Source organism: Oreochromis aureus, linkage group 2 (assembly GCF_013358895.1).
Source record: "Oreochromis aureus strain Israel breed Guangdong linkage group 2, ZZ_aureus, whole genome shotgun sequence".
In the NCBI taxonomy this organism is placed as follows: Eukaryota; Metazoa; Chordata; class Actinopteri; order Cichliformes; family Cichlidae; genus Oreochromis; species Oreochromis aureus.
The window spans coordinates 30,354,481-30,368,400 of record NC_052943.1 but is presented as its reverse complement, the minus strand read 5'-3'; the positions used below and the strand labels follow the sequence as shown (position 1 = coordinate 30,368,400).

Here is a 13,920-nt window from a genome sequence, read left to right as displayed (position 1 = left end):
TAAAAGGTGGATTTTGTGTTGTGTATTAATCAGCATGACCATTGTCAGGAAGCGTGTAATCACACATGGCGTGATTATTCTCCGTAAAAGTTGATTAACTCTCACCTCTCACCGCCGAGCTCCGCCATCGCCGGCATCTGGCCTGCAGCGCTGACATTCATGTGACCATAAATGCTGAGAGTCCCTGCAGACAGAAAACCACTGTTAAAACATGAACATGATGATTTACATTATTAAAGAGGGAACTTTTAATTACAACTATTACACCAGTCCTGGTCTCAGCAGATTACATTAACATAGTTAAACCACATCAGGATTATGCAAATGCAACAATTTTGGTTGACATTTGGCGTGCGCTGATGAACGACTTGCCGCTGTGCATGTAGCTTTGTATTTGGGTCGAATGAGTTTGAATTCAGAGGATTTCAAACTGACTGTAAGGCTGAGTCTGTAAGGAAAGGTGATTACTAAACATCTGACTGACCTCGGCTACGTTAACCAGCAGCTGGAGCTCAAAGACTGAGCATATAACATCCAATGTTTTATGAAAACGATTGTTGATTTAAGCATTCAGGAGACTCGGGTACCACGGCACTAACATTTATTACATTTCAGCACTAAGGATAAGAACGTAAAACAGAGCAGAGTCCAAGAAACTCACTGAGTGGCTTAGATCAAAGCCACTCGGGCTGGCCTTTAAGTCTCCACAGATAAAAATCTAAAAGAAGACCACAGAGCAAAGGTCTCGAGGTCATCCATGGAGTCAGGGCATTACATTTCAGAAAGCAGCTCTGCTGTGCAATTCAATTCAGTTTTATTTATACAGCGCTAACAATAACAGTCGCCTCAAGGCGCTTTATATTGTAAGGTAGACCCTACAATGATACATACAGAGAAGAACCCAATAATCATATGACCCCCTATGAGCAAGCACTTTGGCGACAGTGGGAAGGAAAAACTCCCTTTTAACAGGAAGAAACCTCCGGCAGAACCAGGCTCAGGGAGGGGCGGGGCCATCTGCTGCGATCGGTTGGGGTGAGAGGAGGAAGACATGAGCCTTTCATATCTCCAGTGGAAAATGCGACGCTGTCAGCGGATTGTGTTTTTCCAACATCAGGAAGAAAGTGGTTTTTACTTTAAACACATCGCACATTTAAGAAAACATGCTTTGTGTTTTGGAGTATCAGGAAACCCGGACGTTCAGTCAGGTAAGACGAGATCGCCGACGCTAAAAGAGCAGCATCAGTTGTTCCCAAACAACAATGTTCCCAAAATAAAAATCCATCAAAGCAGAACATGTTTTTATTTGTGCTAAATTCTGCAGAATTAAACAGAAACAGTACTGGAAGACGGCCTGAGGCTGCAGGTAGGATTAATGGGGGTGGGGCGGTGAAGGTCAGCCTGGCAGAGAAAGAGGCCGAGGAGGGTCACGCCCCGCAGATTTACCCCCGTTCAGCCGAGCAGGCAGCTGTCATGGGCGCTTCGCCGCGTGGACGTTTAAATCTGCACAAACGCAGCAGAAAGAACAAAATCCTCACCTAATCTACATCACACACGCTGACAGACACGCTCAGCTCAAAGCGTTGCAAAGCGTTGCACAGTGTTGCGGAAAAATATCAGCACAACGACTTATTTTTCTGTCACGAGGAAACAAAAGAACCAGACTGTGTCTGTAAATCTGCTGCACACAATCTCCCTACACCAGCGTTTATATTACATTATGCCAGGATCATGTGCAACAGCACGCACAGCCACAACGATCTGCTGCAGCTATTCTGTCCAGAAACAGTTGATACAGACTGATCTGAGCTCTGTTAATAATCATACTGTCACATGATTCACCAAACCTTTCCCCTCCTGCTCTGTGGAGGGGCGACTCCCAGACGGCTCATTTATTACAGCATAAACAACAGCTGTACTGAAGAGCAGTGACCCTCCCCATTCGAGGACAGCAGGCCCAAACCGTGCCAATGATATGCCCCTCGCAGCAAAGCAGGGCCCCAGGTTGACCCCCGAGGGGGGTTTAAAGGTTCAGGGTGTTCTCTCTAATCTGTGACCCATCTGTACGGCACGGCAGCCGTGAGAAAGACGCCCGAGCAGCAGAAAAGATCCTCGCATGTTTGTGTGATGGTGACTGAAAAACTAATCTGCACAAAATACTGAATGCTGCAGGAACAAAGAGGACTACAGATTTAAAAAGTTCTCTGTGATATATGATTAGCCAATGTCTGTGCATCATGAATAAGAAAAAAATGTTTTTATGAGATTTAAAATAATTCACAATCCTGTCACAGAGTCCAGCAATCTGTTTGTGAGGAACGGACAAGTGTTAACCCAGAGCCACTCCTTCTGGGACCCTGGAGGGAGAATCAAAGCTGCTCTGGTGGTTAGAGGGGGTTTTATTGTTGTGGCTGATCTGTGGTTGTATGCAAGTGTTAGTACGGAGGACATGTTGTTCACATATTCCATCCACACGTGAAGAGAAAAGCCTGGACACACAGAAACTTACAGCCTGCTTTGGTTTTAGGCTTAACCTCTAAATATTGGCACACTGGGATGAGATGGGCATAAATAAAAGGAAGGCATACTTAATCTATCTTGAGTCAGAGAGAAGGTAATTCATCATATAGAGTCTGAGATTTATTCAGGAAGCATGATGTACTAAATATAGATGCAGAGCTCTTTATTAGCTCTGCAGCATCTCTGACGTGCTGAATGCAGCCATGCCACCTGCACATGTGAACAAACAGCTCAATGCATGCGTAATGTGCACAATCCATCACAATACACATCTGTACAGTCCAGCTAATCCATCACTCATCTGCAGACAGGTTAACACAGACTGAGTGAACTCAGCTCAGTCCATGTAGCCTCAGCTGGAGCTGCTCTTTATTATTCTGTCATGAACCGGGTTTCCCTGCGCTCACATAAACTGGAGCACACGTCACCTTCACACAACAAAAACGTATCGACCAAGAACATTCATGTTCAAGACTTTATCATCTCGTCTCCAATCATTATTATATCATCATCGATTCGCCGTGAGTCAGAAACGCCTTGGCACCGTCTCCAGGTCGCTACGGGTTGCCGACTCTGTCCTATAATAGTCTCAGTCGGGGAGGTGAGGTGAGCTGAACGCATGACAGAGCTAATGGGCGAGGCTGCTAAGAGGGTTTACTGGAGTCTGTCAGCTCTCTTCCAGTCACACAGAGCTCAGAGAGTAGAAATACAAGCAGAGCTAAGACGGTGGGAGATGCCGACAGAGTCCAGGGAAGGGGATAAAAGACTGCTGAGCGCGAAGGAAATGAGACGACAGCAGCTCAGGTGAGCTCAGGCTTCAGGGCTGGGACATGCGAGGCTTCCTTTTGAGGTATCGAAGTCGGCCCTGACAACACGCTGAGGCAGGCCAGCCAGGAAAGCCTCCAGCTTTCCTGCTACCAGCTGCTGAAGCGGTGGGCGGGACATCACAAGTGGACAGAAATATGCTGCTAAGAGGTTTATTCACAGCGACGTGAATGAGAGTCTCGGCATGGGGGATCAGAAGTGCACATCAGCGTTTAAAATGACGGCCCTGAGCTGGAGTCGAGCCAACAAGTCAGTGAATGCAGAGAGACGTTTGGACCGAGTTACAATGAGTCCGGCAGGAATTCCTGCATCCAGAGCAAGAGAGCCAGCAGACTGGACCTCATGAAGTCTTCCACGTTCAGCCACGGGCTGCCTCTTATGTTCACACTTTAACTTTAACACAGCTCTGCCCACATGCCGAAAACATCAAAGGTTAAGGAGGCGCAGCAGCCTGAGGGCAGGACGTGCACACCTGTGGCTGGGCGAGGTGACGTCTATCGAAGCACATTTACCTCACACACACTTTCACATGGATCTTTGTTCACTACAGCTCTGCACTTTAGATTCATCACGTTTTCTAACATAACCGACACATTGTGCAGGCGTCGCCCACCACCACCGCCAAAGGAGGTCTCGGTGAGTTTGAACTTATCACCCAACTCCACATGTGCTTCCACACCTACGTCCCTCATTTACCCTCACCTGCACGTGATTGGACTGTGGGAGGAAGCTAAAGAACTCAGAGAGAAGCCTCACACACACAGAACCCAGCTGAGCCGGTACCTGACGTCACTTCACGTCACTAATAACGTCTGTAAGAACTTTGTCATGTGATGCTTCCGATGACAGTCATGTAAAAGTTTCTCACATTTTCACAGGGTCAGAGCACCTGTCATAAAAACAAAACTCTGTCAAAAATCACTTTAGAGTTAAACTTTTTCCATGTTTTTATAGCCAAACACAAGCCGGCACACTGGACGCCAACATGCAACCTTTAACATATCTGGAATCTGCCATCTTAATAAAAATAATATGCTTTTTGTAAAACAGTAAACAGCAATAACTCTATTATAACTCTAATAATAAAAATTAGCCAGCATGAACATAAATGCATAAAAAGAATAAGTACGTCAACCATTTTCACATTTTTTGTGCCACAGCGGCCCGAAGTAAACACAAATGCTGAATATTAGCGATGCCGTGTGTCACATGACCTGCACTTTCCAAACGGCAGCACAGCCTGTGACCCTTCCTGGGCCCCTGTGTCCTATTTAGCTTTGCTTGAGTGTTACAGAACATGGATCACTGCCTAGTGCTTCAGTGTCAGTAAAGCTGGTTTTCCATATAACCCACAAGTGTTTGTGTGATCGTCGTGATTTTATTTCCTGTGTGATGCAACAGCAGGATGCTCATCTGCAGCTGGCGCTCCTGTTCTGTCACAGCCATAAACCGGCATTTAAATCACCGGCGTTTCTTTAACACATCATTAAACAAATGCTTGAAACTGGGTTAGGACAGAGCTTTCTGAGCACAAAGCTTTGAACATGAGAAGAGAAAAAGAAAAATGTGAGAGAAGAAGAAACTAGTGTGGAGAGGCCAGAAAACATAAATGTGCACAAACAGTCGAGATACGAAGAACTCCAGAAGAGTCCAGACTGAGTGACGGAGCGTCGCGAGGGTGGAGGGTTCATCTGTGTGAGTGAAGTTCAGCCAAAGGTTCCCAGTGCAGGTGGAGGGTGACGAACAGCACGCTCCTGTGTCCGGGAGATACTCAGCAGCTTGCAGGAGGCCATGAACAGTGCAATAACCAGCAGGGTGGAGTAACATCCATCCCGCATGAATTTTTCTTTTACAAGGCAGGGCCATGCTTACGATTCTGCATGTATATTACTTAAAGCTACTGCATGGATCGTCACCTGGCTGTGCTGACAGGTTTACCTGTCCAGGTGCTATTTTGATTCAAGAGACCCACGATGGCGGGAACAATGAGGAGCCGGGATCAAGGACACCACCCAGGACTGGGTGAAGGAACGCCTCTATTTCTTCTTCTTCTTCTTCTTCTTCTTCTTCTTCTGCTACAGCTTCATTCAGGACTTTTTAACTTTAATGAACACGTAAGGTTTCCCTGCTCCACACAACCAAAATGTCCCCATAAACTAATGAGGCTGCCGAACAAACTTTGTCGTAAACTTTAGAGCCAGTACTGCATTACTGTGTATTGATCCACTTCCTGTTCTACCACCTTGTCTATATTCATGTTCAGCTCTAGTCGTCATTATACTTAAAGACTGAATGGATGTAAACTCCAGCATGAAGACCAAGATAATAATAAAACAAATCAAAACAATAAATCATGATGAAAATGTCAGAGAATCACAGAGACGACCTCAGACCACAGTCCTCTCAGTATTTGGACTCCAGGTCAAAAATCCAGTTAAGCTGCTTAACATCATTTCATTCAATCTAATATTTGTATTCTGGAGCTTTTACTGAATATTGCGGCCCAGTGACATAAACAATTACTACGTGAGAGCCATTTGTCATTTACAGTCAGAAATCTGATTTTATTGGGTGATACAAACACCAACGCTTCGTGGTGTTGTTATATTACACACGATAAAAGGAGCAATGTACATGACCACCATCCACATAATAAACTGCAGACAGTGAAGCTGCTGTATTTAACACGTGAAGCACACAGCCCATCAGCTGGCTCCATAGCTAATGCGAGGCCACATGGGGACACCCTGCATGTGTTCGGGGGGCTTCGTGGTCTCATCGCAGGGAACAAATGGCGCCAAATGACTCACCTGGAAGGTTTGTGGCCCCCGGATCTGACCCTAACCCTGCCCCCTCACATCAGCATATTTTTACACATTTTTACAACATATAATGATGTATTCATTGTTTGGTAATATTTGGAAGTTTTAGGATATGGTCTACGCACACCTGAGGTTCACCTGCAGATTGAAACCTGCAGGTGCTGTCTGTTGCCATGGTTTCAAAGCCAGGAAAACAGTTATCGTGCAGAAACAGGAAGAGGGCCGACTTTCACCTGCTAACTGACTGACTCACACCAGCAGCCAATCAGCTCCCAGCTTTTCTCAGGTAACATTACTGTCTGCGTCAGAATGACCTGGAGACTGAGAGGGCAGAGGAAATATATGTGTGTGTGTGTGTGTGTGTGTGTGTGTGTGTGTGTGTGTGTGTGTGTGTGTGTGTGTGTGTGTGTGTGTGTGTGTGTGTGTGTGTGTGTGTGTGTGTGTGTGTGGACGGGTATTAACATCTTTGTGGGGACCAAAAATTGGAAGTTTACTATACTTGTGGGGACCGACAGCCCTCGTGGGGACCAAAATCCCGGTCCCCATGAGTTTGAAGGCATTTTTGAGACTCAAAATGTGGTTTTAGTGTCAGCTTTACAATTAGGTTATGGTTACGTTTAGGGTCAGGGCTAGGCATTCATTTTTGATGGTTAGGGATAGGGTAAGCGGCTAGGGAAAGCATTATGTCAATGAGATGTCCCCACAAGGATATAAATACACATACACATACACACACACACACACACACACACACACACACACACACACTTTAAAGCTTTTATTTCTGGATTTGCACTGAATCCTGATAATCTCTGATATGATCTGATTTACAGGAAGTGCAGGAAGTGAATAAATGAGGAGGGCCCGAATGTCTTTCAAGAGAGATTTATCTCCAACTGACATGAGCACAGCAGCAGCTCTCACTGACAGCGCCACAGACGGGGACGCTGCTGCTCACTGCAGGGGAAAACTAAAGGTGGTGCAGAACCTGTGATATCCGGTCCCAACACCAATGAGAAGACGATTTCTTAAATACAATTATCAGTCTCTAGTATTCAATACCTATCGCACAGTCATCTCACTTTTCTGTAGTTGCAGATGACCATTCATATTGTCTCTACCCTGTCTTTGTTTATTGTACATAGATATAGTTAGTAGTAGTACCTTTTTATCTCTTAATTTTACCCAAATTTAGCGAGTTATTATTTACTTGTAATTTCTAGTTTTATATCTCTTGGAGATATATTTTTTTAAATTCTTATAAATGCACCATGGGGGGCTTGGGGTGAAACGGCATTTCAGTACACTGTATACTGTGTACGGTATATTGTTGTATTGACAATAAAGAGCTTGAATCTTGAATCAATGAAATGTTTTTGTTCAAGAAAATAACACAGCATGTTCTTCTTCTGCTTGATGGCCGGTGATGCATCATTCGTTTTTCATCAACACTCTTATCGGAGTCGGTTTGTTGGGTCGTTTCATAAAAATGGTGTAGGTAATGTATGTTTCAGGTAATAATATGCAGAATATTACAGCCGATACAGCTGATTTGGTGCTTTTTGCACCCACAATTTCACCTTCGAAATATCATCTTTTGGCATTTATGCCTTCATTTGCTCGTAGTAATGGAGGGATGTGGGAGTAGAAGGGATATGAACAGCAACAAAGATCCCATTATCAAAGCCAGACAATTATTCATTTTTTTTTCTCCCAGTTCTGAGTCTGCCTTCCAACATTGAGACAAGATAATGGAGATTATTGCAGCAGGTTATGTTTCTCAGTAATGCTGTCATTCCCTCACATCCACCGTTAGTTTCCACCCGTGTTTATTCGTTGACTTGCTTGCTGTCCTCAAATCAAAGATTAACTGACTGAACTAGTTATAGTTAAATTATATTTATAGAGCAGCAGTCATCTGAAGGTGTTTTACAGAATCAGATAAAGGACAGGGCAGGAAGGGCTCGGGGACAGGAAGAGAAAGGAAAAGCAGAATGAGACAGGGACAAAACACAAACTACAGAAGAAGAAACTCAATGCATCATGGGAGGCCACCATGCAGTCGGAGACTGAGGACCTGATCCAGCCCTAACTATAATATGCTTTATGAAAAAGGAAAGTAGAGACGGTGTCGGTCTCTGAATCCAAACTGGGAGCTTTTCTTTAACTCTCCATCCATATCAGCATCCACCTGCCATCATCATCATCCTCATCCTTCTCCCTGTCAGTGTCATCAGGTTTTTATCGTCAGCAGTGCACCAGTCTGAGCATATCCGTTTACATCTCGTCGCACCAGCAGGACATCTTACACTTCTAATATTTGTGAATCATGCAGCGTGACCGACACTTGGCACAGCTCTGCTTCTTTCATATGCGATGGGCATCAACCTGCAGAGTCAAATGACATTTAACGCCACAGAAATACTTCCTTTGCCAATTTTCTTTCCCGCTCTCGTGCAATTTTCAGTATTTGGCTCTGAGGCGATTAGATGACATTAACACTGTCATTATTCACAGCTCAGGATGGATGCATGCATCACCAGTCATCTATGAAAATAATAACAAACTGCCCAGAAGTGACACACTTTAAACTTACTACATATTCATTTAGACTTAGTGGAAGGCTAATTATTAGGTTTTCCTTCTGGCTTGTTGGAAATATGAGTTTGAACTGAAACAACCAATAAAAATGTGTCTTCTAAATGCTAAAGGTCCTTGACACAGTCTCAATATTACCCTAAACCCGCTGCATCATGGCACCCGTGCCAAAGGACCTGTCGTGGATATCTGTGAGATGAGAGGGGCTTTGTGGAAGTATTTTATGTCCTGGTACTGGCAAGAATTCAGACTCCATAAAATGACCCCCACTACCACAGTAAATACTCCATTCATGTTTCTGTAGAATAATAATAACAGGAAGCTCGCTGACAGAGAAACCTCGGCCAAGCACTCTGAGCAGGATTTCCTTCTAAGGCAATAATCTGATATTTAGAATACATTCACTTTATTTTATTTGTCCTTTTTAAGCATAATTTTTAAAAGTTTGCAGTAACAAAAGAGTACAAAGTGCAGCTTCTGTATTTGACTGTTTAAAAACCATTTTAATACACTTGACATAATTTTGACTATAATTATTTTTTATGTGGATATAAAACGTGTACCGCTCATAAAGTTTGTTTAAATGTTCAGTAATAATATTTTTAAACATATTCATATTGTTATGTATTTAAACTGTTACAGCCTGGTACTGTGAGGTACATAACAAAGTACATAATAAAGTAGTAATGAAGAGAAATATGTTTAGTATGGCTGCAGGTTTGTTGAATGAGAAAACTTTAATGTCTGACTTTGGATTGATTAACCAACATGCCCACATTGAAACACATGACGTGAAATACCCCAGCAGGTGTGAGAGGGTGAGCCTGTTTCTGTAATGAGAGCTCATGGTGTCACTACTCAGTCAGTTCTTGGTAGCCTGGAGTGAAAAACAATGAAAATGAGAATCAATAAAAGCCAGATGCATGGCTTTGCTCGTGCTGTGGGTCTGTCAACCACACCATCTGCTGCCTGTCCTCCGCAGAGAGCCACAGCGCAGGGCACACTGTGACCTGAACCGGGCCCCATCGGAGCCCGACAGACTGAACCGGGACCTCTGGCAACAACTGCACATCCAAAATGAACCCTTCATCATCCTGCCAGACTGGGCAAGAGACAGTTTTCTGGCCAGTCGTCTCATCTGCCAACTGTTCCAAATAAGGAAAAATATTCAGTTCAGGGAACAATAAATGTTTCTAAGGCTGCTTTTGGAAATGTTCATAGCCACTATCAACTATTGGTTTTTTAACTCGCCTTAAAGCCTCAGCTTGAGCGTTTTACTGCCACTGAGAGCCAGAAGTGACCACAGACATCCAGACACCTGCTAATCATCCAAACGAAATCCTCAAATTTCACTGGGCACCAAAACTGGAGCTCAGACTTTGTAGATGGGACAAATTGTTATTGGTCAGATGATTGCATTACAAATGCTCCTCCACCACACTGTGTGCTCCTGTGCAGTTGTCACTGAGGCTGAGCTAAACGGACTGTTTCTAGTAATCATATCCACTCAGGGATGAAAGCACAGGGATGGACCCACCAACCTTCAGCATCAGTAGATGTCCTGCTGTACCTCCTGAGCTACAGCCAGCCCCGACTATTCATAGAGACCAAGCTGCTTGTTTGTGTGTGGCGGGGTGTAAACAAAGCTTTAATGCTGTGTATCAGGGATTTTAACATGAGAGTCTGAGGGTTGCCTGGCTTTTGGAGCCAGCCTGTAACCACAGTTTTTGGAATTTCTGTGTTGGCTTCATTTCTCAGTCCCGGAGGTTGCTGCTTGACTGAAAATACAACCTGGATTATGTTAGCGGTAATGTAATAAATAATAAAGTTCTGCTTCTGGAGTGAGGCCATATAAACAAACAGATTTAGTGCTTCCACTGCAGTGCTTAAAGAGCTGCAGTTTCATGTCAGAGAGTTTGCTGTGACTCATGGTTGAGATTAAGTCTGGATTCAGAGAAAGTTTTTTTTTTTGATGAAGCACCGCACAGAGCATGATTTTATCTCAACACAGAGCAAAATACAGAAACTATATTAAAACAGATACAAGCAATGGATGGGCGACAAAAAGGTCCTGGGTTTAAGGCCAGTGTCCGGCTCGTTCTTTGACCTGTACAGGTGTACCTCTCACCCTGTGGCAGCTGTCACTGTGAGCTGATAAGGATGGGTGGAAAAAACCAATGGACAGATGAATGGATGACGGACAGATGGATGGACGGAAGGATGGACAGACGGATGGATGGACGGACAGATAGATGGATGGACAGACGGATGGATGGATGGACAGACGGATGGATGGACGGACAGATAGATGGATGGACAGACGGATGGATGGACGGACAGATAGATGGATGGACAGACGGATGGATGGATGGACAGACGGATGGATGGACAGATGGATGGATGGACAGATGGATGGATGGACAGATGGATGCTTGTTTGGTTTCAGACTGCATAATATGGGGAATTCTGACTCAGTGAAGGTTTTTGTTAACGAGATGAATACATTTGATCTGCTGTGCAGCTCATTTTAATAAGTGCAGAGGGCAGCGATGAGGTGAGGTTTAGGAGGTTAATGGGTGTTTCTAGTTTGGGACACGATGATGTGATACTTTTACTCTGCTCTGTCTCCTCACAGGGGGGTCAGTTTCTATCTTCACATTGCCATCCAACTGAAAATTCCTCCATCCCTTTTCCTTTTGCTTCAATTATCTGCCTGCTTCAGTGTGCTCAAGGGCCTCCAACCAACCCAATAACTTTCCCCTTCGCTGTGTTTTAAGGAGCAGAAATTACCCAGTAGACATCTGGACCGGGTGCTCCTGGGTTTCATTCCAAGTGCAGGCCCACAGATGACTCCGTTTGCTTTTATTTGACAATGGTAATTAAATTTGTCTGCCTGTTGTTGAGGGGCAATCCAGCTGCCAGCCGTGTGGGTATCCGGCCGGGGTAATACTTCACGGTGACAGAGCGGCGCTCCGCTGAGGATGCTGCTCTCCTGTGCTCGTGCAGCCAGGACACACGACTCTACCTCTTGATGAATTTTCCAATTTGATTTAAATGCTAATTTGAGTTTGATGGCTTTCTCGGGGCTCTTCTTTCTCAGTGAAAGATGGATGCTTCTCCTCCAGTTTGTGTGTTCTTTTAGGCTTCTATTAAGCATCTATGCATTCTCAGTATGGCTTCTACACATGGAGGCTCGAGCAGTGAGAGTCTTACGCCCAATTTGCTAAACTGATTATAATGAGCATCCTGCAGTCTCTGGTAAACACGCAACAACACCGAGCAGCTACAGCAGTCCATTTACTTTCTGCCGATGAGATCTACCACGTGTTTTTGCAGTTTTCATTTGTGTGTGATTTTCACATTCGTTATGGGATTGATCGAAAAACTTAAGTCGGTGAGTTATGATGACAGTTTTAGAGACTGAGAAAGAGGCAAAGAAAAAGGAAAATAGAGGTGAAAGGAGAAGACGAATCAGGCATAAAACACAGGTGATGAATATCAGAGGCGAAAGGAGGGAGAAAGGAAGAACAAAGCAAAAGGACAGCGAGCCGAAAGGGGCTTGTTGGACCTTGCTCGGAGTTGAGTCTGCATCTCTTCGTCTTATTGACTTCTAATACCAGCTGAACTGGGTGGCATTTCAGGGGAATTTGTCCTGTTAAATGTCAGCGTGGTCTCAGTTCAAGGCCTCTGAACTTTTAAAGGAAGAGAGCATAGAAAGATAAGGATAGGCTGATTGAAGGTGTCTTTCTCCTCCTTGCCTCCTACAAATTATAATTTCACTGGCTTCAAACAACCACACAGAGTTTCACATGGTTTCAGAGTTTATTCTAAATCATCTCTGATGCACATGAAAAAAGCCCTGCATGCACACACACAGCTCTCCAAGCAAATTAATGACTTTGCAGATTTAAAAGCAGCCAGTTTGGATCTGATGCTTGGTGATGATTAAATCTATGAGCTGAGACAATCTGAGTGACAATAAGCCAAAATTTCTGCACTGTATTCAGATGATGAGAAAAAAGCTCTACTAACAGGTTCTATTTCTGAAAACTAAAAGCTGGGTAGGTTGAACATGTAAATAAATTGGCACCACCTGCCCTTGGTGGAGGGTGGAGGTTGTCGAGTTTGGTGGTGTCAGGATCTCACCTCTGCTTTTTGCAGATGATGTGGTCCTATTGGCTTTGTCAGGTGATGAAGTCCAGCTCACGCTGGGCCAAAAGTTAGAAAGTGCTTCCATGAAGCAAAAAGTGCCTGAATGTGTGTGCAGCATAAAGCACTGAGTGCTCAAGTAGAATAAAAAAGCCAGTCCTTTTAAAGCCATGGTCCCCAGCTCGGAAAAGGTGGAGTGCCCACTCTGGGTTGGGATCCAGCAGCTGGCCTAAGTGGAGAATTCAGGCATCTCGAATCTTGTTCAGGTGTTGATGGATTTGTGCCTTAGAGATGAGGTGAGGAGCGCAGAGTTCAGCTGCTACTCCTTCACATCCAAAGGAGACAGCCGAGGGAGTCTCCCGAATCTCTTCTAGGTGAAGTGTTTGGGAAATAATGAAGTGGAAACAGGACTTGGGGCAGACCCAGGGCATGTTGGACACATTATGCCCCTCGGGTGCCCCAAAGAGTTGGAAGAGGTGGCTGTGAGGGGGAGGTCTGGGGAGAGGTCTCTGCTCAGACTGCTGTCCATGCGACTCGGACCCAGATAAGAGCAGGAAATGGAAGGATGGGTATAAACTCATTTGTATATTCATGCTTTTAATTCAAACATTCACTGTAGCCCTGAAACACTCTATAGAGAACTGATTGCTAATTTTAATTATTGTGCACCAGACATAATGAAAACGAAAGCCAGAGATCATCTTCAGTAGTTGCAGCCTTTCAAAATGAAACTTCCCTGTAAACAATAACTTTGGACGGCTGCTTGAACAAAACATTTTAAAGCGCTTCAGCTGCTCCGAGCTAAACAGCAGACTGAGCAAGCTGAGGAATAACCATTGCTGGGATTTTGTTCAGATATTGGCTTGAACTGAATGTCAGAACACTCAATAACACAGGCAATCAAGACTGGTCCCTGAGCTCTGAGTAGTCATCACAAAGTGACCTTTCATACTGACGGATGGGTCTGTCTGTCCGTCCGTCCGTCCGTCATCAGGAACTTTCTCAG

At 44.5% G+C, this 13,920-nt stretch overlaps 1 protein-coding gene across 1 annotated transcript in view; it reads right to left on the bottom strand.

Moving 5' to 3' along the window:
* The window catches only part of htr4 (5-hydroxytryptamine receptor 4), a 142,004-nt gene that overhangs the window by 99,880 nt on the left and 28,204 nt on the right, over positions 1-13,920 (bottom strand). Inside the window, exon 2 of the mRNA XM_031746318.2 lies at positions 106-184. Coding sequence (XP_031602178.2) covers positions 106-161 — 56 coding nt within the window. The 5' untranslated portion in view covers positions 162-184. The remainder of the gene's footprint in view (positions 1-105; positions 185-13,920) is intronic.